Genomic DNA, 23960 nt, shown 5'->3' on the forward strand with positions numbered 1-23960 from the left:
TCATCTCACCCCCGTCACCCATCACCATCACCGACGGACCAGCCAGCCATGGGAGCTCAAGCAAGCCCAGTTTTAGGTCCAAAAAGAAAGAAGGGGAAAAAAAGAGGGTGTGTTTGTTTTTTGCACAGCCGTGGAGATGGTCTAATCAAACAAAGATGTATGTATGTGTGTATCCATGCATGTATGAGCAGATAGGTGGACAGCAAAAATAACCAAAAACACATAGACATAGACAGAGAAGCAAGCAACTCAGCGGCCCAGCGCTATACAACGCCAGCCTACAGCAACAACGACATGTACCGTTTTGGGGTTCCATGCTCAGTATTCAGAGACAAATCTGCAGCCATGTCTGGGGTTCCTTGGCATGATTGATTTAGATTTCGGGAGGGGGATTGATCACATCAAGAATGGAGGGGGAGCAGGACACCTCAAGAGACAACGATTGAGGCGCATTGCCTCCCGCCTTCTATCACGGAGAGGACTCACTTGTTTTGAGCAAATGGCCCGGATCATTGTGTCAGTATTGGTATCGGTATTGCATTGTATTGTAGTGTATGTAGCACTGTATACCGTCGAGACGGGTCGACTCTTGCTAATCGAGACTTCGCGATATGCCTCTCTTTGTCTTTTGTCTTGTCTTTCATATCAAAAGGCGGAGGTTACAACGGAGGTGTGTGAGTGAGAGAAACAGATCTACCACGAGTACTGCAAGTACCTATACAGGTATAAAAGCCTCTCCACAGGGTCAGGGTCTATATCTAGCATCTTGACGGGGCGGGTTGCAAGGGTAAATAGGAGCAATGTCGAGACAGGGCGATTATGACAAAGTAGCTATACTTGTTGAATGTATTCTTTACTGTCTATTGTCGGTACTCCAGGGGTCTCTCTCTCCGTCCCACGTCACAACTCTGTGTGCGGTCTATTCATCTAGCGGTTAATTGGTGCCCTTCACGGCCTGCGTTTAGGCATGGAGATCAATGTCACTGAGTTGCTATTCGTAGTAAAGCCCATCCCATCCATTGTCCTTGATAGCTCGATCTATAGTCCAGCAAGCTGCAGATGTGAGGGGAAATGCAAAACTAAAATAAACTCGATGCTAGATACGGTACGGTACGATAGTACAAACTCAGTTGACGAGCTTGGTTGGGTGGTTGTATACGAACGGCAACCATCGTCAATCACCTGCGATCCGCTTCATTATTATTATTATGTATTGCTTTGTTGATCCCTCCATGAATGGAACGAACCCCTTGGTCAATTTGATACAGTACAGCACTGTGCTATAGTCATGGTGGTGGTGATGGTAATGGTGATGGTGATGGTGATTGCAATTGATAGTTGATCAGACATGGACCAGGCTATCGGTGAGCATCAAGATATACCAGGATGGCATATTAATTGTCTAATGAGTGCATGCAAATCTTTTCCTTGCGTTGTCAATCATTAATAACAGGTTGATTATACATGTTATTCGCGACATGTCCCAGAGTTGGGCGATCTTGCATGCCGGGCGGGATGGTTTTTTACTGGGCATATCCTGTGCTGTTGGTTGTTGATCACCAGTAGGGGAGCAGGCATCACATGCGCAGCATTCCTTCATTTATAGCCCCCATGAACATTAGCAAGGCTACAAGGCAATGCAGTGCAGTGCAGTGCAGTAAACTACGTCCCGCGTCTGCAATTCTCTGGAGCCGCGAGACAAGCCTTTTCTCGAAACGTGGTAGAGTAAAAGCCAAGGGGTGGTGGGGGCCATTGGTAGATATTTTTATCAATAACTCGATGCACTACTCACTGCACAATGTGCATAAAATAAAATAGATGCACCCATCCTATCTTTGTTGTGCTATGCTATGCTGTGCTGTTGCTGTGCCTCTCTCTCTCTTTTTGGTTCCTTTCCTCGCATGGTTGGGTTGCCCGATAACCATCTGCTAACCCACCTAGATTACAGAGCACCTTCAGAGGGTTTCCGATTCAAACAACCAATCCTGTGCTTCGGTTACGAGATGGTTCGATCGGGGCCGAGCACTTGGGGCGCAGTCCGTCTTCGGGCTTCTCCTATACCCCCTGTAACTTTGCTGCATCTTCACTGTCACTCTATCTTTCTTCACTGAGCGACGGCCCTGACTGAATGAATGGATCCCTCCTTTCCCCTGCTTCTTTTTCCTCACTCACTCTCTCTTCCCCTGTCGAAACGTTTCCCGACGTGGTCGCTGCGCCCTTGTCGTTGGCTCGCACGTTGCATCTCCCGGGGAAGGCGTCCCAAGAATCTCACATCGTCTTGGCTATGCCCAATCTGGTCACTCGTGTCTGAACTGCGGAAGATCACTGATGTCAGGAGTTTCCTCTTCAAGTTTCTCGCTGCAACTTGACATGCCTGTCAACTTTCCTCGTAGGGGAGGTCCCCTGCAAGGTTTCGCTTGGCAACTCGACTCCCAGATGCCCGTCATGATCAACCAGCAGTTGATCAATCAAATGTGTGAATCATCGGCAAAGTGTTTCATCCCCCGAACCGAGTGGTCCGTCTCCATAATATCCATCTCCATCTCACCATATCTCAATTGAGATTGGGACTACAGAAGCTTTGCGGAACGAAACCGTCAGTGACAAACAAACAAACTCAACGCCGATAATGGGTTAAACACTTCCACATGGCGTCGGCTCAAGTTGACGCGCTGCAAGACGGTTTCGCGCCCTACCAGTGCCGAGCCGAAATGTACATGTTTACACGTTTACACGTTTACACACATGCAAATGCCAGAAATTATACAATTCTGATAGAGTTTGATTCGATCAACCATCATCTTCCAGGTGGAGTCGTGTCAGAGAACAGTATCCTCGAGGGAAATTATCAACGAAAATACTCCATGAGCTTACATGACCCGAAAAACGCCATGTTATCGCTAATTTACTACCACCTGCCGAAACTGCTCCATCTCAGCATTCCAATGACCCAGTGTCATCATTCTACTGGTTCTCTTCTTATTTGATGGCGTTTCCTTTCTCGTCTGAGCCTTTCTTGGTCAGTGTCAAGTTCGTGAATAAGAACAAAGTATTACGGTAATAAGGGCTGTGTCTTGGTGCCATGCTCATTGAAATGAACTAAAGAACTAAGTCGTGTCCTCGAGATATGCATCCACCATTCGTAGGGCTTAGCCAGGTAGTAAAACCTTGTCCGCGTTAACGTTCTTTAGAAGCAGGAATCGTGTGTCTAAGATATCGATGCTTCTGTCTCTGCGTCCGCAAAATTAGTGGACGGCAGTTCTGACAGACAAACTATGTGCTTCAAAGAAGGACTTGGTCCCTCGTGGCGCCGGGGCTTGAACCGTTTGAGGTCTGGGTCTGAGATTGTGATCTGATCTGCCCTTGACCCGAACGCCATGTCCGGGCGGCGGCGTGCAACGGTGAGTGACGGATGTCTCATCTCACCAATTCGAACACATACATACAAGCGCTGTCTCCCCCGAACTCCAGTGCTGCCACCGCATGCTGTGTAGCGCCGAGTTCCTGCGTTTGGATTGTTTGTAGTCATGGTTCAGTTCAGTTCACTGCGTTGTGTGTTGGTTCTCGGAGACGAGACGCAACCGTCTTAGCCCAGCGTTAGCAATGCGTGGGCTGCCAAGGCAAAGCCACTAAGCCATCATCGACGGGTATGCACCTTTCATTGGATGCTGTGTATCAAACAAACCTCCTGCACGGAGACTTGTCAAGAAATCATGTAGGCGGGGGTTTAAAAAAAGAAGCGGCATGGCTGTGCAACATATCCGGTACCCCTACCCTACAACGTACAATGCCACCAGGTTAAAGATTCTTGACGCAACCACTACAATGCACCATGAAAGAGCCAGGTCGGAGAATATAATCGTAATAAACTTGAGTAACGAGATAGGGCTTCTTCAAGTCTGCTGATCTGCCTGCATATTTGCTCCCTCATCAAGCCTAGGCTAGGCATTCTCCATCGACGAAGCAGATAAGATACTTGATGCAATATGATATGACTGTTATCCAGACGAGGTCCGAACTAAGTTGTGCCGTCATCACAAACCTGTTGTTACGTTGTATTACATTAAGCATAAGCTATGCTTGCTTTCCCGCTTACCAACGAAACTCGTGTTAATGAAAATCTGCTTTTTCCTTCTTGGGAGCATTGCGGTCATCCTGGAAGTTGCAGATATTGAACATGGACTCGAGTTTAGAACATAATATGACTTTCAGTGAGCACTCTCCGCAGTAACACGCACACCTTGTCATCCTTCCCGTTGAATCCTGACACTAGTTTATTATCCTCGACCCTTGCTTTGATGTGGCACGGTTGATTAGTTTGGGCCTACCCAACACGCCGGAACGATCACATATGCATAACAGAGATCCTATAGACGAGACAAAGAAGCAAAATATGAAGCTCCAGAACAACGCCCGATTTTTGAAAGAAGAAAGAAGCAAAGAATCGGGCATCTATTATTATTGGCGTCAAGGACCAACCTCTTGGAACATGTTCATGCCTTGGAGGCAGGTACGTAACAGAGGAGTGGAAGATGCTGATAAGTATTGACAGGGGTAAAATGAGTGGACCACGAAAAGTAAACATGAATGATAATCCGATGCAGCGGATCCTACAGAGTAAGGTCTTGTCCCATTTTGTTTTGTCTTATTTTATTCCATTCCGCTCCGCTCTAGCTCTAGCTCTAGCTCTAGCCCTGTACCCTGAGCCCGGGCAAGACGGCAATTTAATCTTGTTACGTATCGTATTTTACTTTGTTTTTCTTGATTTCATCCCATTGAAAGATGTTCCAGCGATGTCATGTCATCCGCCCCTCCCTCCCTCAGTCCTTATCCTTGAAGTGAATCATTTCCCACTGGCCGGTTCAGTGGCTGACTGGATAACCCGTCGTCAGCCTGCATCGGCCAAAACCGAGTAACATTACCGTGCCTACTGTATATGCTGTGCTGTGTTGTATTCCAGCAATTCGGCACTCCAATCGGCCACTCACATGCAGGCGAGGGGTTCCCGAATGAGACCCTGGCAGGGTTTCCTTTACCGCTACCTAAATGAGAACCAATGACGGTGACTACCCACTGAGCGTTTGCCGTATCGGTTATGCGCAGTTCTATGTGCCTATATATATGCATTAAACCTGTATACGATATGTCTCCGTACATTAATGTACACAGCCATCACGACGTGGCACTGGGTTGGGTGGTTGAGTACTCAGCCCTATCGAGTCCCTCTATATGCCCTAGCATGTAGACTAACAGTTAGCATCGCATACTTTTAGAGTTGATGACCAGAGCCAAGTTTATCGATAGTCTCGACATGTGACGGGCAAACTGCCAATGGTTTGTCGATGCATACGAGCGTAACCTTTGGTCAAGCACTGGTTGAGTTGTACAGTCAGTAAGGCAAGGCAGTAAGACGGCACAAGTAGGTGCAGTAGACTGATTGGGCTATGCTGGATTCACTACCATGACAACTTCAGACTGTCGCAGCCAGCCACAAATCAACGAATTCATCCACTCCGCATTAGACGAGGACCTTGTATTTGATTCATTTCGCCTTGTCTAGAGACCGTGCAGCGGCGGCCGCTCTGATAACAATGCTGTTTGATATCTCAGACTGTTTTGTTCTGCACGGCTTCGGATGTCTGAGGTCTGAGTCGTGCCGTTGAAAGGCAGGTGGTTCGTGCCCGCTCTTTTTCTTTTTCTTTGACTGTGGGTAGGCACAAGAAGGAAGGAGAAAACGACCAATGGGCCACTCGTGTTGCCAGATAGGCGCGAATTCCGCTCGCGCCTTTCCGCACTCTTCATTTGTCCATCTAGACGACGCTTGTCCACTCGCTTTCGGGAAGGAGACAGCCAGTCACAGGGAGCGGCTATTCCCGTTCAGTCAGGGCAGCTGCCACCTCCTGATCCCTGCTTCAATTGGAAGAAGGCTTGTGTCAGAGTGGAGAAGACCCTTGATTACAGAGCGACTTGCCTACCACTGTCACCTACCACACCCATCGCCCATCACATCGCCATCAATCACCAAGCAGCACCACCAGCAGCAGGTCCGCCTTGGCGTTAATTAACCATACATTAATCATTCGACGTTCGAGACCGTCCCCATGTTTTTCTTTCTTTTCCCCAGCAATTTACCTCTACTTCATCACTTTGCAGTCTTGTCTGGTACTCGCATGCATGGGTTCAATCATGCTATACCCTGGCGGTTCTAGGCCATCAAAGACTACACCTTCCATACGAAACGGTACGGAGTGGCGCCATTTGAATGCCGGCAGTTGAGAAAGGAGAATTTCTTTTATTGAATACAGTCTACTCTGTACCAAAGTCCGATTCGCCTTTTTTTATTCATGCCGTAGAGCGAGATTACAGCGCTACGGACTACATGGACTCGGCAAACGCAAACGCAAACGCAATACAACAAACAGTGCACAGTGCACCTACGAAACGCACATATACTACCCAGCTATTGCATACAGACTTATATATATGCATAACCCGAATCGAGCCATCAAACTCCAATTGCTACAACAACAAAAAAGACATGCGATGCAATCATGGGACTCAGCACAGTCTTTCCTTGATCGTTGGCATTGCCCTTGCCTTTACCGCGATTGGTGATATTTTCTACACAAATATATACATAAAGTACTGGTTTCACGGCTGTCCATCCCTAGTGGGGTGTGTTCCTCTCTGGCGGGAAGCCCCGCCGGCAACGCTACGCTACCATGGATCAAAACGAGGGTGTAGCTAAGGTGATGACGCTAATAATAAGCAAGGTGGGAGCACTAAAAGCCGAGCTCCTTCAATCTCTGGGACCAGGCTGGCGCGTAGGGCTGAGCACAGGCACCCAACAAGGACAGTGCCTGCTGTACGATCTGCGTCCCCGTCAGAGATGGAACTCTCCTTGCAGTCTGACTGAGGGTCAGAGGGCTCCCCTGTAGAATGCAAGACTCAAACCGACGGCCACCTCAAGAGTTTCTGACTCTGAATCCCAGATGCCAAGCCGCACTCTATCTAACCCACCCTCTTACTACCTTGCCTTGCCATGTATCCATACAATTCCTGCCTCGAGACGCCCAGATTGGCAACGACCGCGAATGCACCCGTAGTCTTTCGTGATGCTACCTCTGAATGGCTCTGCCCTGCCTGTGTCTCGCGAGGCCGTGACCATTCATAGTAGCATCACCGCCATCACCGCCTACAAGCATGGGATGGCCGAGGCCGCTTATCACCACCCATTGCAATGATGATGACAATGACGATGACAATGACGATAACCTCAAACCCGTGTTGCTTAACGAATACATCAATCATATCTCGTCAGCCAGTACGGTGATTTGTTCATCTAGTTCCTTCTCGGATCTCTCTACTCTACACGGCCAGTCCACATTCCTCAGCTACAACAAAACCGGAGTTTCTTACCAAAACAAGTGCCTTGTGTCAGATCAAAAAGGCGGCCGGCATGTATGTGTTTTCAGAGTTGCGGAGTGAAAACGCAAAACAGCGCTTGCAAAGTCAAGATGAGGAGAGCAAAAAGCAAAACAAAAAAAAGCATGAGGTGTCGATAATTCATGGATGGTGATGATGCTAGCTAGCTAGTTGCCTATGGAGCTCCTTTCCTTGGTCCTGGCTGTCTGTTCTGAATCAAACCCTCAGTGCGGACCTGCGCTTATCCACATGGGTACCCGACGCACATTCCAGCGGTCGGCCGACCCAAGCTCTCTGAGTCTGTTCTCTGACCGTTAACCCCTGGTCTCGTACTAGTCTCCAATTGGCTCTTGTCATTTTAGCAAGTTGATAGAGTTGCTGAGCTCTCTCGGCTTGACCGATGCGAATAAACCACCAAATCTCACTGTCGTTCCGCCGCCATTTCCGTGCTCTGCGCTCCGCTGTGCCCTTTTTTGGTGACTCCGTTTGTCACGAGTCCTCCTCCACTTGTAGTCGAGCTTGACTTGATTGCGTGCATCGCAACACCAAATATGGCCCGGCCTGGTTATTGGTTGCTTAACTCTTACCGGACAGCCAATACACCAAATACAGTACAACCACCCTCATCAACACTTACCAAAATGCTACGATAGTGTACGAATACAGTAATCTCAGCATCGGACATTACTTTTCGGGATATTGGGGTTTTGGATGCATGCCCACCTATCCAGTCAATTTACCATATGCGTTTCAACCCTGAACATTGCCCTCGCGGTGCTTACACGAGTGACCCAGTTCGAATACAGACACCAGCATCTGTTTTAGCGGCAGCATCGAACGTTGATCCTTTCCTCTCCAATCTTTACAATGCAATATTCATGTACGCAGTACCTCGTCATCTATCTCTCGCATTGCTCGTATTGTAAGGTTGAGTCTCAGCAGTGCTTCAATCCTTGTCTATTTGGCTAATACGGTTTGAAGGAGTTTCCATCAATCAACAAGTCCTCACTTACGGAATATTCTATGTGAGAAATTTCACTGGTTCTCGCAAGAGCCCACAATGTTGTACAAACCCTTAAGCCGAGGACATTGGTGCCGATCAATGCTTGATCTCGGAGACATCAGACCCTCCGACGCTCTAACTGAACAGGTTGATTGTAACCCTTGGGCCAACAAGGCTACCGTACTCTACGGGCCAGGAATCTAGGCCGTGCTCTGTCGATCACACATAAATCACCCTGGTGCACTGGATCTATATGGATCTTCATGGCGTTCAATCGGCGCGCATAGTGGTCCACGGTATCACATACATATCCACCCTCATCATCATATCATGGTAACGCATCGCAGATCACCAGTCTTCCGAGATTCGATGGTGAATCGTCCACAACGTCATGGAGCAATTGTTATTATAGGAATTCCAAGGTCCATCATGATCATCGAGATTAGCTAGGATTGTTTCTTCACCCCCTGTATTGTCCTGGAGACCGTCTCGTCTCCCAACAGGAAATCCATTGAGATACATGCAGACAGTAGGAGTCCCCTCCGAGCCCAGCCTTCCGGTCTTTAGCGACAAACCCCTCTTTTGGCACAGAAAATCATTCTTCGTGACGACGACAATGCGAGAGTAAACTCTGCTAGTCTGTATAGTCTGTGTGGGGGTTTAGTGTCCGTTGAAACAAACACGCGCAGCCGGAGCTTGAACTGTTCAAGCTTCTCCTCCTTGACCGGTAGACTAGCAGTGGCCTGGGCGATTTTCACTCAAGGGGCAGCCTTGTAGACTCAAGAGCTTGCGGTAATCCAGTTCCAACTGTGGTAGCCTTACGCGAGTGAGCGAGCGCCACCAGTCTAACGGCCAGATTAAAGTCTGCTAACGACCCGTTGATAACTCGATCGCGGCCTAGAACGCGGGAATATTAAAAGGAAGATGTGTAGTTACAGTGCCTGTGGCATCCAAAGAATTACAGGAGCCGCCATTGACGCCGACATCCTCTTCAGAGTACAGTCCAGATTCAGCAGGGACATTGCTGTCTAACGTGGTATTTAGGCTCGGAAAAATAAGATTGGCTTATTTGATAGAAGTCTATTGCGCATGGCCCTCCACCCATCGATGTCTGCACATTAGACTTTGAGAACGGCACTTGACGCTGGCGGCCTGGGCGCCGTTCAGCCACGATCCAGACTGTCGGACTGGCTTATTGAGCTAGACGAGCTATTGATGCAGTCTTTTGAATCAATGATCCGACTATTCGGTTCAACGAACATACTGTGCGAAGCTATACCTTTAAGTTACAGTTGTACAGCATAATTGTGATATATCGATTGAGCGTCAAATTGGCACAGCGCCAGTTACTACCAGAATGCCTCCATTTTGGCTCCAGTACCATGAATTTACAGCGCGAGTATTAGGTACATGGAACGGTAGCTGGGAACTAGAAACTCTATCTGATTGCAACGCAACGCTCATAAGATTCCCAGTGCACCCCTATGCTGGGAAGTTCCTTCACGGGCACTAGACCTATCTTCATGTCGCATCATGGACAGTTCCGATACATTCCTGGCGATTCACATGATGTATCGACAAGAGGTCCGGATACTGTATGTAACTACATACAGTAAGTGATGTTGATAGCAACCTTGAACTCAATTGAGTGAAAGGACCCGACACAATGGATTGATGCGCGCCTTGCCGCCTCGGAGCCGCCCCCCTGTTCAAAAAGTCGCATCAACAGGCTTGATTGAGACTCATCGGCCCCTCTTTGCGGCTTGCGGCCCTCGAGGATCGTGGCCACGTGTGTGAGTCGTGATTGACACTGACAGGGTAGAGTGAGTGGCCTGGCCTGGGAGCAAAGTGGGATAAATAAAAAGCAAAAAGAAGAAACAAGCTGCCCGACAGACCCCTGCCCTGCCCTGTCGTGCCCTGTCGTGACGACTTCCGACGACTTTCGGGAGGATTCAGTGTCTCCATATTCCATTCATCATGAGATTGATTGACGTTACTCTGACCCTGGAGCTTGCAAAAGTCGGCCGTTCCCAGCAATTGGTTGTACAAGCCGACCCAAACAAGAGACAAACCAATATGTGTGTGACTGCCTGCCTCGGAGTGTCATGCATCCGAGATTGTTGCTGCATGTCGAGATTCTATGTTTGGCTCAGAGGATAGTACCTACTATTCATGCATACATACAAGTTTATCCTAGCCTTTCCTGCAATTCAACTTGAATGCGACCTCTTCCAACTCTCCCCGGTCGAATCGCATCCTCTGTTTCTCCAGTTGTGGGTGTTCCGGTTGCCTTTTTTGCTTGCCAGATCACCAATCTCGCCCTGTGCGACCCAGAATGGTCTCTGCAGGAGAGGGTGTGATTGCTAGATCCAGAGCAATACTGGCGTTAAATCAACCCAGAAAAGCATCAGATGTAACCCAAGCCCTCATTGACGCGCTACACACTGGTTGAGTTGTCTATCAAGTACCGGTATTAGACATGAACCCCACGGCTAGGCTTTCTCTCTCACCACAAGACGAGTCAATTCCGACCAGTCTGCCTATCCAGTTTCGGCATGACGCAAGGGGAGCCTTGTTCTGATCTGATTGACATGGGTTATGTTACGGCTCTGTTCCGTCTATCGATCAGGGCCTTTCCGCGCAATCAGATCTACATTGAAAATGGGGTCTGCGGACAACAATGCTGTACATGGACAACGGAGAGTTTGGCTAGGAGACCCTCGCTTGCTTGAAGAACGAGACGAGTATCCATCGTGAGAACTATCGAGCGGAGGCTAGCATAGCATGCTGCGAATTCCGAAATACATACTATACACCAGGCTGGGGTCCCGCGCTTGCTCCTCGGCTCCTCGTCTCGCGGGGCGGTCGTTGAAGTTTGATTTAACTCGAAACATGCCATGGGCTCACCTTATCTCGGCCTTTCAATCACTCTGACGTGGCGAGCACAATATACTATGCCCTAGACGCCGTTACAACGTCTGGACTAGAGCGGACAATGTCTCAGGTGATTAAGCCCCAGGCTAGGGGAAAGGTTGTAGGATTTTACCTTTTGGCCACGGGAAGCTCCTTTGGACCTTTGGTATTGATCTGTGATGCATATCACGACGAACCAGATTTGAGCAGTAGCAGATCAGTAAACTGTGGCGTGCCCAAACCAGGTCCTGGGTGGCCTCGATTGCTTCGAAACCTGCGGGTAGTAGAGCGGCATTGGCACTGGCGTTTTCAACCATGCACCCTCCGGGGCCACGGATACAACACCCCGGTAGGTTTCTGTCTCTCTCTGCTCGACCCTTGGTCCTTGGCCCTGGTTCGCAAGACAAGCCATTCTTTAGGGGCCCGGGCGGCTTGTAACCCTTGCTTCTGGCGCGTGACAACGGATTGGGACTTGGCTTTCGCTCTCTGCGATTCAACACTCGCCTAAACGCGGAATCCTTTCCGCAGTTCAACCTCGCTTCCCCTCTCTGTCCGCCAAGACGAACAGTGATGTCGCTAAGGAGTTCAAGAAGCCGAACAGAGCGAAGACTAGACGCCGTTTGGACATGAAACGATATTTTAGTTTGCGGAGTTTTATTAGTCGCATAAAAGTGACTCGAAGTAGAAGGCGGAGGCACTAACTACTGGATCTTGAGGTGTCAAGCTTGCAGCGCTTGGAGCAGGCAGGGCAGAATGGCGTTTGGTGAGATATGGTGCTTGTAGTCGTGCTCATTATCATTATACCCGCCGGGGCTTTTTATATATGAAATGTAACGATTTAGCCATGAGCAATGATAAGCAAAGTCTATTGGTATGTAGTAAGTTGCAGATATGGTCGGTCAGTGTAGGGTAGGCCCAGAACCAATTATACGGTTGCAACTTCACTCCTCCAACCCCATCCCCCAATGGCATTATCTTCGAGTTTCTTCATGCTAGAAGCTTCGCATATCTTAATAACTACGTCTCTAACTGCCCTCACTTCATCCTCACTGGCGCCTCCATTAAGTGCACCTCTTAGATGTCCTTTGAGTTGAGGGTTGACCTTGAAACATAGATGTCAATATCAAAAGTTGACTTGCATGCAGCCAAGCACGTTGGGCGAAACTTTACTTACATCTTGTGGAATAAGGCTGGCAATAAGGACGAATGAGGTTTCGACTGGTGTAAGTACATCAGTGTTACTGAGCACGTATCCATATGTCAACCTTGCCAGTAGACCCAAGTCTGGTGCGCCTGATCGCTCCAGTTGACCCATTATACGCCTTGATATCTTGCCATATATGTTTTCGAAGAACCTCTGCCCTCGCTGGAGTATCTGGGCTGGTTGAGTGTCATATATGTCCTTATATCTGGGTGATGCTGAGTCAGTTCCAGTTCCTGCTTCGTCGAGGAGCTCCTCTGGTGTTGCCGACTTCAAAGACAACAAAGCATTGATTGTCTTATAATCTGGTTAGCATTTGAAGTCTTATATACGACATATGTACTGTCAGACCTTTGGCATGCCCCCCACAGCCGACGCTTTCAGAAGGGCTTCCCTCATACGTCTAGAGATGCGCAACTGCTCATCATGAGTCGATACGGTGTCCCCACTAGTGCCTGAACCTTCCCCAATTGCACTTTTTAGTACTATTGGTAGTTCGTCTGGCCTATTGAGCGCTGATAGGGTTGTTGCTGTGATGAAATACCACGTATTCCGTGGTAGATTGGGTTGTTTGCGGATCGTGGCCAGCAATGCTGGTGTGAGAATGGGGGTTATCGCTGCCATGACTTGGAAGGATTCCCAGTGAAAGTGTCTGATCGTGAGAAGTAGAAAATGGCAGAATCAACTTCCAGTATGATCAAGCGATGCGCCTATTTCTCACTAAGCTGATATTCTATCGATTTGACTTTAGGGTAACCAGCTTTCACGATAGTTCCTTGATGACTCAGCTTTCCTCACGTCAGAACACAATCACGTGCATCGGCCCCTGCGTCATCGGTCGTATGGTCGCTGTCCTTAACGTGGCATCAAGCTCGCTTTCACTGATAGCAGTGATTGCAAGAACTACTACACACACTCATCAACGATTATCCAGGTTGAACCATGGGGATGAGGGAGTGACCGTTTACTTTTGTCAATTTTGATAACGACTTGAATTATTTGCTCAACGTCTGTCCAAAACTCCCATGCCCAAGATGCGACTTGGCTGGTATGCTGGGGTAAGTATTGCTTTGGTTGGAGAGCTTGGGGGAAGCTATATGGAGCTATGGCTGATCATCATGAACCAATGCTGACAATTCGATTCGCAGGCCTCAACGGCCCTCGCGGGCACCGTTGTGCTCTCAGCCTTTTATCAGCGGGCCAACTTTTATTCGGCCATGGTATATCTCGCTCAGAGCAACTTTTGCTTATTGGTAGGTGGTTCCACGATCCTCGACTCGAGATCGATGCTCCCCTCCTCCTCCGACTCCAACTCATGATATACAGATCTTGGTCAACTTTGCGCTACTCTCCTACAGTAGCTTTATATACAGTTTAACACGCTTGTTCTACGGACCCCTCCGCGCCGTTGAAGTCGAACAACTTACGGAACGTGCCTGGTTTGCGATTACGGAAACATGCCTGGCTATGACCATCTTCCGAGAGGAAATCGGAGCTTGGTTTCTCGTAATGTTTGCTGCTTTGATTACGGGTAAAGTTTGGGGGTGGATTGGTGATGGACGAGTCGAGGTTCTCGAGCAACAGCCGCCTGCGAACCCACGCCTGTTTCATTTGCGACTAAGCGTGTCGCTCGCTCTCAGCTTCTTCTACGACGTCTACATCCTCCAATACACGATCAATACGGTTATACAACAAGCGAGACCTAACATGATGGTTATGTTCCTCTTTGAGTTCGCAGTGTTGGCAACAAGTTCATTGCGGACAGGAGCCCGGTATGCACTGTCATTAACGGAGTACAATATCCAAGAGCAGCAGAAGCGTAAGAGATTGGCCGAAAGGAGACAGGAAGTCAGAGAAGAGCGAGAGGCCATGATACGACAACGCGAAGCAGCTGCAGCGGCAGGCGAAGAGGTCTCCAACGACCCTCTCCCAAGCGAGGACGATATTGATGAAATGGATATCGAAGTGCCGGGTTGGTCTGCTAAAGGAGAATTTGTTCTTTGGCTTGATCTTGCGACTGGTAAGTTGCACCCCTGTGATATTGGATGAACATTACTGACATTGTTAGATTTGGTCAAGCTTGGCATATATATCGTCTTCTTCTTTATGCTCCTTACATTCTACGGATTACCGATTCACATCATGAGAGATCTATTCATGACGGCGCGCGACTTCATCAAGAGACTGGGCGCCTTACTGAGATACCGAAAAGCTATCCAGGAGATGAACCGCTACCCCGATGCCAGCCAAGAAGAGCTTACACGAGAGGATACCTGTATTATCTGCCGTGAAGAAATGCGACCCTGGGATCCCGAGAACAACCCCGGAGCAATGGACAGAATTCGACCGAAGAAGTTGCCCTGTGGACATATTCTGCATCTCGGTTGCCTCAAGAGCTGGCTCGAAAGACAGCAGGTATGTCCTACTTGCCGTAGCCCTGTTACGCTTAACGAGAACGCCCGCGCAGCCCAAAATCGGGCTGCTAGACTTGAAATACAAGTAGGAGGGGGCGGACGCCCTGCGGAACGGCAAGAGCTGGCAAACCCTTTTGCCGGAGCTCCTCAGGGACAGCAGAATGGAGGTGCCCAACCTGGACAAGCACCAGCTCCGCCACGGGTTTTCAATCTTGGTCCTTTCCGTGTTGGCTTTGGAGCCAATGGACACCAAGTCAGAGAACTTGCACAGCAATTCGGTATGCCTCAAGCTGCTCTTAATCAACAAGGACTAGCCCCTCCTACTCCAGGGGCTGGTACACCTACCGTTACTGGCCAAACTGCCCCGGCGACTCCTCTCCCTACTGGCGATAACTTACAGAACGCTGGAAATCTACTACACCAGGCAGATCAGTTGATCCAACGCGAACTGCAATCAGCCTTGATGGCGCATCAAGAGATACAGACTCTTCAACTTCTTCAAGCAGAGTTACAACGTCTCAGACAAAGACAGCAACAGCCAGACCAGGCCCAAAACCCCCTGACACACCCAATACTACCTCCCACTTTCCCACTGACTCAACCCCTCATGCCTCAGCCTTTCCCTGTGCCACCACAGATGGCTATGCCTCTAAACTTTCCTCAATTCCCCGGCATCCCTCCACGGAACCCAAGTCCCCTAATGGCTCGCCATGGTGCTCCCCCCAATGCGGTGCCCATCCCCTCTGGCAGCTCTGAACTTCCTGAAGGGGTTATTATTCCACCTGGCTGGTCTTTGTTGCCCCTGCAACGCCTGGATGGCAGCCAGGCTTCAACACAGCACTCGCCGCAAGTAGGCCCTCAAACGGCGATGCCAGACAATATCAGTGTGACTCAATCTCCATTCGCAGCCAGACAACCGTCTCCGATCGGCAGCCGGAACCAAGAAGCCCAGCCAGCTGAGAATGCATCTGTTCCCGCCTCTACTGAGCAACGTCCTCCTCAATTCCCAACACAGCTCACGCGCGCTGTCGACCCCCCTCAGGTTGTTGCGCCGAGTCCTCGCTTGCCTAACTGGGGAGGCTCAGCCCAACTATTTGGCAGCAATTCTCGTCTGGATCAGAACGAACATGGGCATCGGAGCGAGTTGCAGGTAGAGGCAAACTCAAGCCAGTCTGGTCCCGCTGAGGTCATATCTCAGCCAAGCCCAGCAGCTGAACATACGCCACAAGGATCTTCACCATCAAACAGTGAAGATGATGAAGAGCCGGGAGATAGCTCCTCGAAAGGCAAGGCCAAAGCGGTGACCGTGGAAGATGTCGAGGATGAGGAGAATAAGGACACTACAAAGGAGGATTGATCGTAACCGGAATATGATATTTGTCTACTTTTTCAAGCATTACCTTTTATACACACATGTATCATACACCCGCTCACTTCCATCAGCTCAGTGAAGAGCAGGGCAGCATTTGTTTTTTTCTCGAGATAGCGACATGGCGTTCAGAGGAGTTGTGTATTACTCGATGTCCTCCAGGACAAAAAATTAACATAGTTGGACCGCGAAATACAAAATTATCGAAGCAAACATTGTGCACTTTAACGCTTGCAGTGCAAACTGGTAATGCAATCTGAAGTCATATCAATACCAACGACCCAAAATAACACCGTTCCGTCCCATGACAAACAAAATTAGTGGCAAAGCATGCTGACAAGAGAAATTGTGAACGAAACTGAATAAAAAACCGTGCAACAGAGATAAATACACGCGTAACAAATATGAACAGAACAACATGAATGATGCATGTACTGAACAAAACAAATGAGTTGAAACCAAACGTCCAGGGCAACACTTCTACTCTTTTTTGATGACGTCTCCAGAGACCCTGCCATAATGTTCATATTCCAGCAAAAATACAGCTTTCCTTTTCCTCAGCATCAGCCGTCGACGGAGATCTCGAAACTTGTTGACAATGTTGCAAGAGTAAAAAGAAATAAAGAGAAAGCAGAGAAGAACCCGTGCCCATACCACGAATACCGAAGCCCTCCCTCCATCAAACCTGCATTTATTGCCACGTCCGTTGATAGCCATCAAGCGGCAACACACCAATCATTCCTTCTTGACTTTTTTATCTCGTAATGGGACAATGACAAAAGATCTGACATTTTCTGACCCCTCGGGAGAGGCGGCTGATGTGCATCCGGTCGTTTCCTAAGCGGTGAGAGCATCCAGTCCCTTTTCCTTGGACAGCAAGGGCGTTTCGTGCAGCGGGATATCTTCACCCTTTTCCCATGCGGCGCCGGGTCCGGAGTAACTTGGCTGAGGTATCGTTGACTGTTGGGGACTGCCACTGCTCATATCGCGCAAAACGCCTGCCGATCTTTCGCCTTTCATCGGCTGTGGGCTTAACACGCCTGAGGCGGACTGCGCAACATAAGTAGGTGACTTCCCATCTCCCGAACCAAAGGGTAAGGGGCGTGCTGGTATCTCGCGACTCACTCCTCCTTCTTCTCCATCACCGCCCAATCTCTTTAGTAATGCATCCGATTGCTGCTTGGCCAATTTCTGAAGTTGTTCGATAGGATCCTGGTGATGTAGGATCAAGTCAGTTATGTCGCACAGGCAATCTGTAGGCCCCCAAAGTCTTCCATGCACACATACCCAGTCGGACTGCGTCGGGACGCCTTCAGCTTCAGGAAGCTTCTTTTTCGTTTCGTCTTCATTTTCCGCGTCGTCTTCTGTAAAGAATGAGTTTCGGTGGACCGGAGCCGGCGTTACTGGTAAGCTGGGGCGTTCAACGGCACTGGGAAAATCGGTGAGCTTCAGACCCTGCTTGGAGCTGGTCTGATCATCCCGCCATGTACCGGTTGTCGGGCTCTTTACGCGACCTGTCGAAGAGGTCGAACTCTTACCACGTCTATGGCCGCCGCCATGTAGACGGTCAACATACCGTTCGATAGCAGGCACTTCGTCCCAGGCATTTGTGCGTGTGTATGAGGTCCAAGGGCTGGACGACGTAACCTGTACTGTAGGGGTACTCGAGCTAGATTGGTTCTTGGATTCGGATCCGGATTCTGTGATGCCTTCAGTTTTTACCGAAAGTTGCGCACTGGTCTCTTCAGGACTTGGCTGAGGTTCTGGTTGAGGCTCTCCTGCAAAAGTTCTCGTGGGTCGTGGTTGATTACGTTCCCAGGGAAAGATCTCCGGAGCATGCTTTGACTGGGGAGACGACCTATCTTTTGGTACTTCGTACCACATGTTCTGCGGGGGGCTCGGGTAACGTTGAGGAGGAATGAACGGCGTGGTGTCACGGGACATTTCGTAGTGAGTGAGGGGGAAATTCAGCGCTTCGGGCTTCGAGTCAGAGGGAGGGGGGTATCTTGTAAAGTCAGTGTCTCGTTCACAGGAAAACGATCAATGATAGACCTACTTTTGAGCATCCCAATCGTGCATCGTGATGGGGTGTCGGCCTGGGGTTTCGTGGTGAGTTTCATCTTCGTCTTTTTCTTCGTCTTCGTCGGCTTGGTGCTGATCTTCCAAGTCTTGCTCACCATGCTGTTGTTGTCCGGTAGAATTCGCGCTGTGATCGTCATGTTGGTGCTGCTCGTTGGTAGAAGGTTGTTCTTGTACTGACTGGGGACGCCATTCCCCTTTTGTAAAGTACTGAACATACTGGGTGGCGGAATTTTCCTTTGTAGCGAGTTAGAGAGTGTATGTTTCGTGCTAATGGAACAAACTTACTTGGTGACGGTAGTGTCTATCGTAGACAGCCCACCACCGTCCTATCATCTCGGTGAAAGGACCACTGCCGGCAGGTGCGTCTCGGCCGGTAAACCATGGTTTGTTTGCGCCAATGAAGTGAACCATGTTGATGCTGGACTGAAAGTGTCGGTAGGCAGGGACGTACTGGTAATGGGCGGATGGTGTGACGTTGTAGGTGAAGCTCAAGCGATGGTACTGTTGGCCAAAGTGCATGTTGATCAGACCCTGATCGGCACCGTCAAAAGAGATGCCCCTCTCAGCCATAGCCATCATGGCATAGAAGTCTCCCATGTTGGGATCCAGAACCATTACACCAGTGTTGAACAGATCTGGCCAGCCGATATCTGGAGCCGCAGCAAAGGGCTGAGACAAGTTGAAGAGCTCCTCAGGAGCTCGGTATGCGACGACATCAGCGTCAATGTAGACAATCTTGGAGAAATCGGTGAGTCTCCATAGGTTGATCTTGGTAAAGGCAGAGTGCAGATCGCCACGGTTCATCAGTTGTAGGTTGGCTGGGTGGTCATTGCGAATTCGTGGCACAGGGAAGATGTAGTCGTAGACCTCCTGTTAGTGATATGGTTAGTAATGAATTAAAAGGTGCAAAGTATGTGGTAGCTTACCTTGAGTTGTGTAATGGAGTCGCCCGATACAGAATCGAGTGTAACCAAGACTGCCAACTTGTGGTTGGCTCCAGCATCACGAAGAGAGTGCGCGAGGACGAGTGCGCCTGGGGAATAGTCAGCCAAGTTGTAAGGCAAAGCTAAAAGTTAATTGACGAACCAGGAAGGTAGGAATCGCTCAGAAGAAGCTGTCGATCATTAGCAAGACGAATTGGAACACAATGGAGGCAAAAGGGAACGTACCGTAGCATAGATCTGCTCGCCTTTGGCATTTTGAGCAGTCATGATGGTGTATGAGTAGGAGAAGTTGACCAGCTGAGAAAAGAGACTCGGCGCAGATTGTGCAGGTCAGTTATAGTAAGTTGAAAAGGTCGGTCAAGAGCTCATGAAAAGAATATATAGAGGAGTTCAAATCACGATTTGTAGAAGCGTGTCGAGGAGCCCAGCAGATCAACAATGGGGGAAAACAAGGCCGATTTAGCAAGGGTGCCCGGTAGAAGCTAAAGGTTAGCACAGACTATTTTTTGGCCTATGCTTTTTTGAAACGACGCAAGAAATCGCGAGTGATGCCCAAAGCTCTCGGGTCAAGAACAAGAGCAAGAGCAAGAGTCTGGTTGATGAGGAGAAGAGTTGGAGTAGAAAGTTGAAGAGGGGACGAGAGACGAGAGAAGCGAAGGGCAAGCGAGACGTGACGTGACGGAAGAGGAGGAGAAGAAGAAGAAGAAGAAGGAGAATGGGCAGGTTATGTTAGTTAGTGTTCCATCCACCTCGAGAGAGTGTGTATGTGATGATCCGATGATGGACCCCAGGCAATCTGGAGGGGGAACTTCCCAGTCCAGCTGCAGCTCCATTAAAGCTCCAGTGAACTAACTCATCGCCCATAGGTCAGAGCGCATTGGAGCATGGAGCACTGCAGCACCGGCACCCCCCCGGGCAAGCTCCTGTGGGGCACACTGAGAAACAACCTAGCATGGGTCTCTATCTCACCTAACCTCGAGCTTTTAGGTATCAAAAAAAGAACTCAACTGATCCAATAATGGCTGAGAATTATTGTTGCAAAGTACGGTGAACTACCACCCAAGTCTGACAGACAGCCAGACCGACCATTCAGGTACTGAACTCTAACCATCTCAAGCCACAATGACACTGAGGAACTCTGCTGTTCTAGAAGCGCCGAGGAGGTATGACTCTCCTTCTCTCTCTGCTTGTGCCGTCCCAAGCCAAGGGCAATACAGCATATAATTGGACATGTATTCTTCAAAACCGCTCAAATTCGCCCCCCACGTTGATAGACAGAAAAGAAATTGAGGGGTTCACTACCTTTAATTGTACAAAACCCGGAACCGTTTTGGTGTTCCCTTGGGTCTGGGTACTACACAACGTACGTGGTCTATGAACATAGGTAGGTCTGTAAATCAGAGTGGGTTTCCGTCCTAGTAAACCGCCACTAATTTCCAACGGCTGCATGATGATGGGTTTATACTAAGTTTCTTGTCATGGTTCTTGACCTTTCAAACCGCCAGGTTTAGCTTCAATTATTTTAGCTTCAACCTCACTAGCAGTATCAAATTCTTTTCTTCAACAACAAATATCCACAAACTATGATACGCACCCTGCAGACGATGCTCGTATCATCCAACCATCCAGGGATAGTTCGCCAGCGGGCATCTGCATACAGCCGAAACTGGTCACATATCCCCCTTGTAAGTTGCTGCGAGAATGTGACTCGCCGCTCAAACACGTCCACTTAATCTCAACCATTCCAATGTTGTGTGGTCCTTGGTTAAGAAAAAAAAAAGATGTTGGGCTGAGTTGTACAAAAAAAAATCCCTCTACAGAACCCCTTTTCTGATCTCGCCCTTTGGGTATCACAAAGACATTCAATCTCCCAGGATTCGACTTGGATGCCAGTCCCTAAATTGATGCACAAGAGCTAGTTAGTAGGTAGTCAGCCACGGCTGTGACGTAGATTTGATGTTTTACACTTGTAGATTAGATTTGGTGCCACTCGGGCAGAGCCCACCGAGACATTATAGATCGGGACAAAGACACGCGAGCTCTTTAATTTTTAAAACATGACTACTGTACCGCCCATGCCAATGAACATGTCTCACACTGACATATGTCTTCGCTAGGTGTCAACACTTCTGCAAAGCCGGGATCTGCAAAGCCTGCATGATTTAGCTCAACTTGTCGGGCCTCAACCCACATACATCATTATATCAACTGCATTTTATACGCATCACACATTCTAGACACTCAATTGTCTAATCTATGTGGGCCATCGTTGCAACAATGAATTCGTGTCATTGCAAAAGTCAAGTTAGCCGCGATTTCCACTGTTGCCACAAGTCTGACTGCTTCACTAACTGACTCAAACACTAATCATCCATCCTAAAGAGGTTCCTGGTCTTTAATTCCATAGCCCTTCGTGTACCCGGCCGAGTACGTGTCTTATCTCCCCTGTTTTTTCTTTTCTTTTCGCGCCAAACGCCGACTCTAAACCCCTTCTCAACCGCTCAAAACGCCCTTTCTAATTCACACTTCTCCTGAAAACACATTCCGGAGCTAGACCTACATATCCTTCTTAAATGCGTGTTCTGGTTTGTGAGTGGTCTCGTAGTCGATGTGAACGTATGCTCGCTCGATATCAGGGAGATCCTCCAGCTTGATCTGAAGCGCCTCTGCAATGTCGTGGCTCTCCTGGAGAGTCTGCGTCGGGTCCATGACAATGTCCACCTCGGCGATCAAACGAGGGCCCGAGTGATAAACACGAACGGTGTCAATGCCAACAATTGCATCGTCGTGCGTGACGCACACATATGTAATAAGCTGCTGCGTCTCAACAGGAGCTGTGATGCCGACCACAAGCAGGAACTCGCCGAAAGCGGTGCGTAGCCAGATGCAAGAGATAAGAAACGACAGCAGGATGGCGCCCATGGGATCAATCCACCAGACCAGCTTTGCGCCACCAGTGGCAGTAAGAATACCAAAACCGTTGATGAGAAGATCATTACGGTGATCCTGCCAGAGGATATTTACTTGGCTGTATTTGTCCTTGAGCGCCCAGCAGTAGAGGAAAAGGGCGAACTTGGTGGCGAAAGCGCAGCAGACCGAGATGACAGCAGGAAGATGAAAGTCCTTGTCAGCTTTCGCCTGTGCCAACTCTTGACATGCGAAGGCAATGATGATGAGGGACACGGCAATCATGAGGAAGCAGAATACAATATTCCCTACGGTCTCAAGACGAGCCTTGCCAGCAGGGAAACGTCGAGCATCGACACTGCGGATGGCTCTCGCCGACAGGATGAGGGTGAGATTACTAAGAGGGTCGAAAACAGAGTCGGCCATGGTGGTGAAAAGCGAAAGCGAGCCCGACGAGATGGCAGCGAAAAGCTGAAGGACCGACAGCAGAACGTTGGCTGCCAAAGAACCCCAAACTGCAATACGAAACTTGAGCTGATCATCACTATGCTGATCGCGAGCTTCGTCACGATGTTCCTCGACCGACTTGAGCATGCGATCAATTGCCGCATTCTGATTTTTGTAGAAACCCTGCAGCTTACGAGCTTTGATCTTGGAACCGATGTTGCCGGGTAAGCATTTGCGCCCAGGGAGACTATCCCGCTTCCGTGACGTATTGGCTTTGATATCGGCGAGATCAGACTCTGTTTTGTAGCCACGAGAGAGGCCATACGGATCATTGTCAATAGGACTGGGCTGCCGACGTCCGGTGGCTGTAGTCTGGCTCTCGACATCGGTCATGTGCGAGAGGTTTCTAGCGATAGTCTCGTTCTCATCGGCCGCTGCAGGCTCAAAGGCGGTGCTGGAGCCATTGCGTGCGGTCGAGTGCCTTGAGCTACTTCGAGCGGGTTCGATAGATGGCAGGTGGGCGGCGTGGATGCTGTTATCAGGTGTCATGTCTTAATAAAGTGTGTTGAATATAGACAGCGATATGGATGTATAGGAGAAGTGAATGTGTAATACAGATACCGATATGGTAAATGCTGGACGGCGGTAAGCGAGATATAATGAAAGCGATCGCCAACAAAGAGACCTCAGGAGCGGAGCAGGTGCCGCCTCATCAAGAACATCTGCTAGTGCTAGCTGTATGCAATGATCTCAGTTGATCGTCAGACGGTCAAGATCAAGTTAGTCGACTACTGTGCTGCAGTCGGTAGACTATCCGATCAGGGTTGGCGTGAACGAGATAAAGTTGATATTGATATGGTAGTATAGCAAGGATACGTATAGGAGGAGCAAGGTCGAGGCAAACCGGTTGCTTGGTGAATCAGAAGAGATCAAATCCGTCCGATCTTGTTCCTACCTTGAGCCATCGAGCCTTGGTCCGACCAGTCCTTTTCCCACGTGGAGGAAGAGCCATGGGGAGCTCAGTCAGTGCTGACCTTAGTTCGCCCCTCAGGGCGAAGGCAAGATGGTAAGGAGAACGATAGTGACAATAGCATTTCTTTAACAGCTGGACCTGCAGTCCTGCACGACTAACACTGGAATCATCAGCAAAACTCGACCAATAGAGGTTAGACAATTAGTGAGTGAGTCTCCGTCCGCCGTGCCAGCCGAGATCGAGATGGTTAGTAAGCGGAGTGTGACTTCCGAGTCCGACAAG

At 49.2% G+C, this 23960-nt stretch overlaps 5 protein-coding genes across 5 annotated transcripts; 2 read left to right on the forward strand and 3 right to left on the reverse strand.

Moving 5' to 3' along the window:
* Positions 1–7203: 7203 nt before the first annotated feature.
* On the forward strand, positions 7204–7743 carry FGSG_01879 (uncharacterized protein; the record flags this gene model as incomplete). Its single annotated transcript, XM_011319426.1, has 2 exons — positions 7204–7461; positions 7654–7743. The coding sequence occupies 2 exons, from the start codon at positions 7204–7206 to the stop codon at positions 7741–7743; spliced, it is 348 nt and encodes a 115-aa protein (XP_011317728.1).
* A 4447-nt stretch (positions 7744–12190) lies between these two features.
* Positions 12191–12656, reverse strand: FGSG_01880 (uncharacterized protein; the record flags this gene model as incomplete). Its single annotated transcript, XM_011319427.1, has 2 exons — positions 12191–12443; positions 12516–12656. 2 exons carry the CDS (start codon positions 12654–12656, stop codon positions 12267–12269), a joined length of 318 nt encoding a protein of 105 aa, XP_011317729.1. The 3' UTR covers positions 12191–12266.
* Positions 12657–13576: 920 nt separating this feature from the next.
* Positions 13577–16313, forward strand: FGSG_01881 (uncharacterized protein; the record flags this gene model as incomplete). The annotated part of the gene is made up of 4 exons (XM_011319428.1): positions 13577–13600; positions 13691–13795; positions 13869–14562; positions 14611–16313. The coding sequence occupies 4 exons, from the start codon at positions 13577–13579 to the stop codon at positions 16311–16313; spliced, it is 2526 nt and encodes an 841-aa protein (XP_011317730.1).
* Positions 16314–16606: 293 nt separating this feature from the next.
* On the reverse strand, positions 16607–19618 carry FGSG_01882 (uncharacterized protein; the record flags this gene model as incomplete). Its single annotated transcript, XM_011319429.1, has 8 exons — positions 16607–17375; positions 17451–17537; positions 17613–18330; positions 18382–18531; positions 18859–19277; positions 19334–19440; positions 19494–19521; positions 19577–19618. 8 exons carry the CDS (start codon positions 19616–19618, stop codon positions 17163–17165), a joined length of 1764 nt encoding a protein of 587 aa, XP_011317731.1. The 3' UTR covers positions 16607–17162.
* Positions 19619–21907: 2289 nt separating this feature from the next.
* Positions 21908–23717, reverse strand: FGSG_01883 (uncharacterized protein; the record flags this gene model as incomplete). Its single annotated transcript, XM_011319430.1, has 3 exons — positions 21908–23237; positions 23391–23440; positions 23661–23717. 3 exons carry the CDS (start codon positions 23715–23717, stop codon positions 21908–21910), a joined length of 1437 nt encoding a protein of 478 aa, XP_011317732.1.
* Positions 23718–23960: the final 243 nt, after the last annotated feature.

The sequence above is a fragment of the Fusarium graminearum genome, chromosome 1, assembly GCF_000240135.3.
Source record: "Fusarium graminearum PH-1 chromosome 1, whole genome shotgun sequence".
Taxonomy (NCBI): Eukaryota; Fungi; Ascomycota; class Sordariomycetes; order Hypocreales; family Nectriaceae; genus Fusarium; species Fusarium graminearum.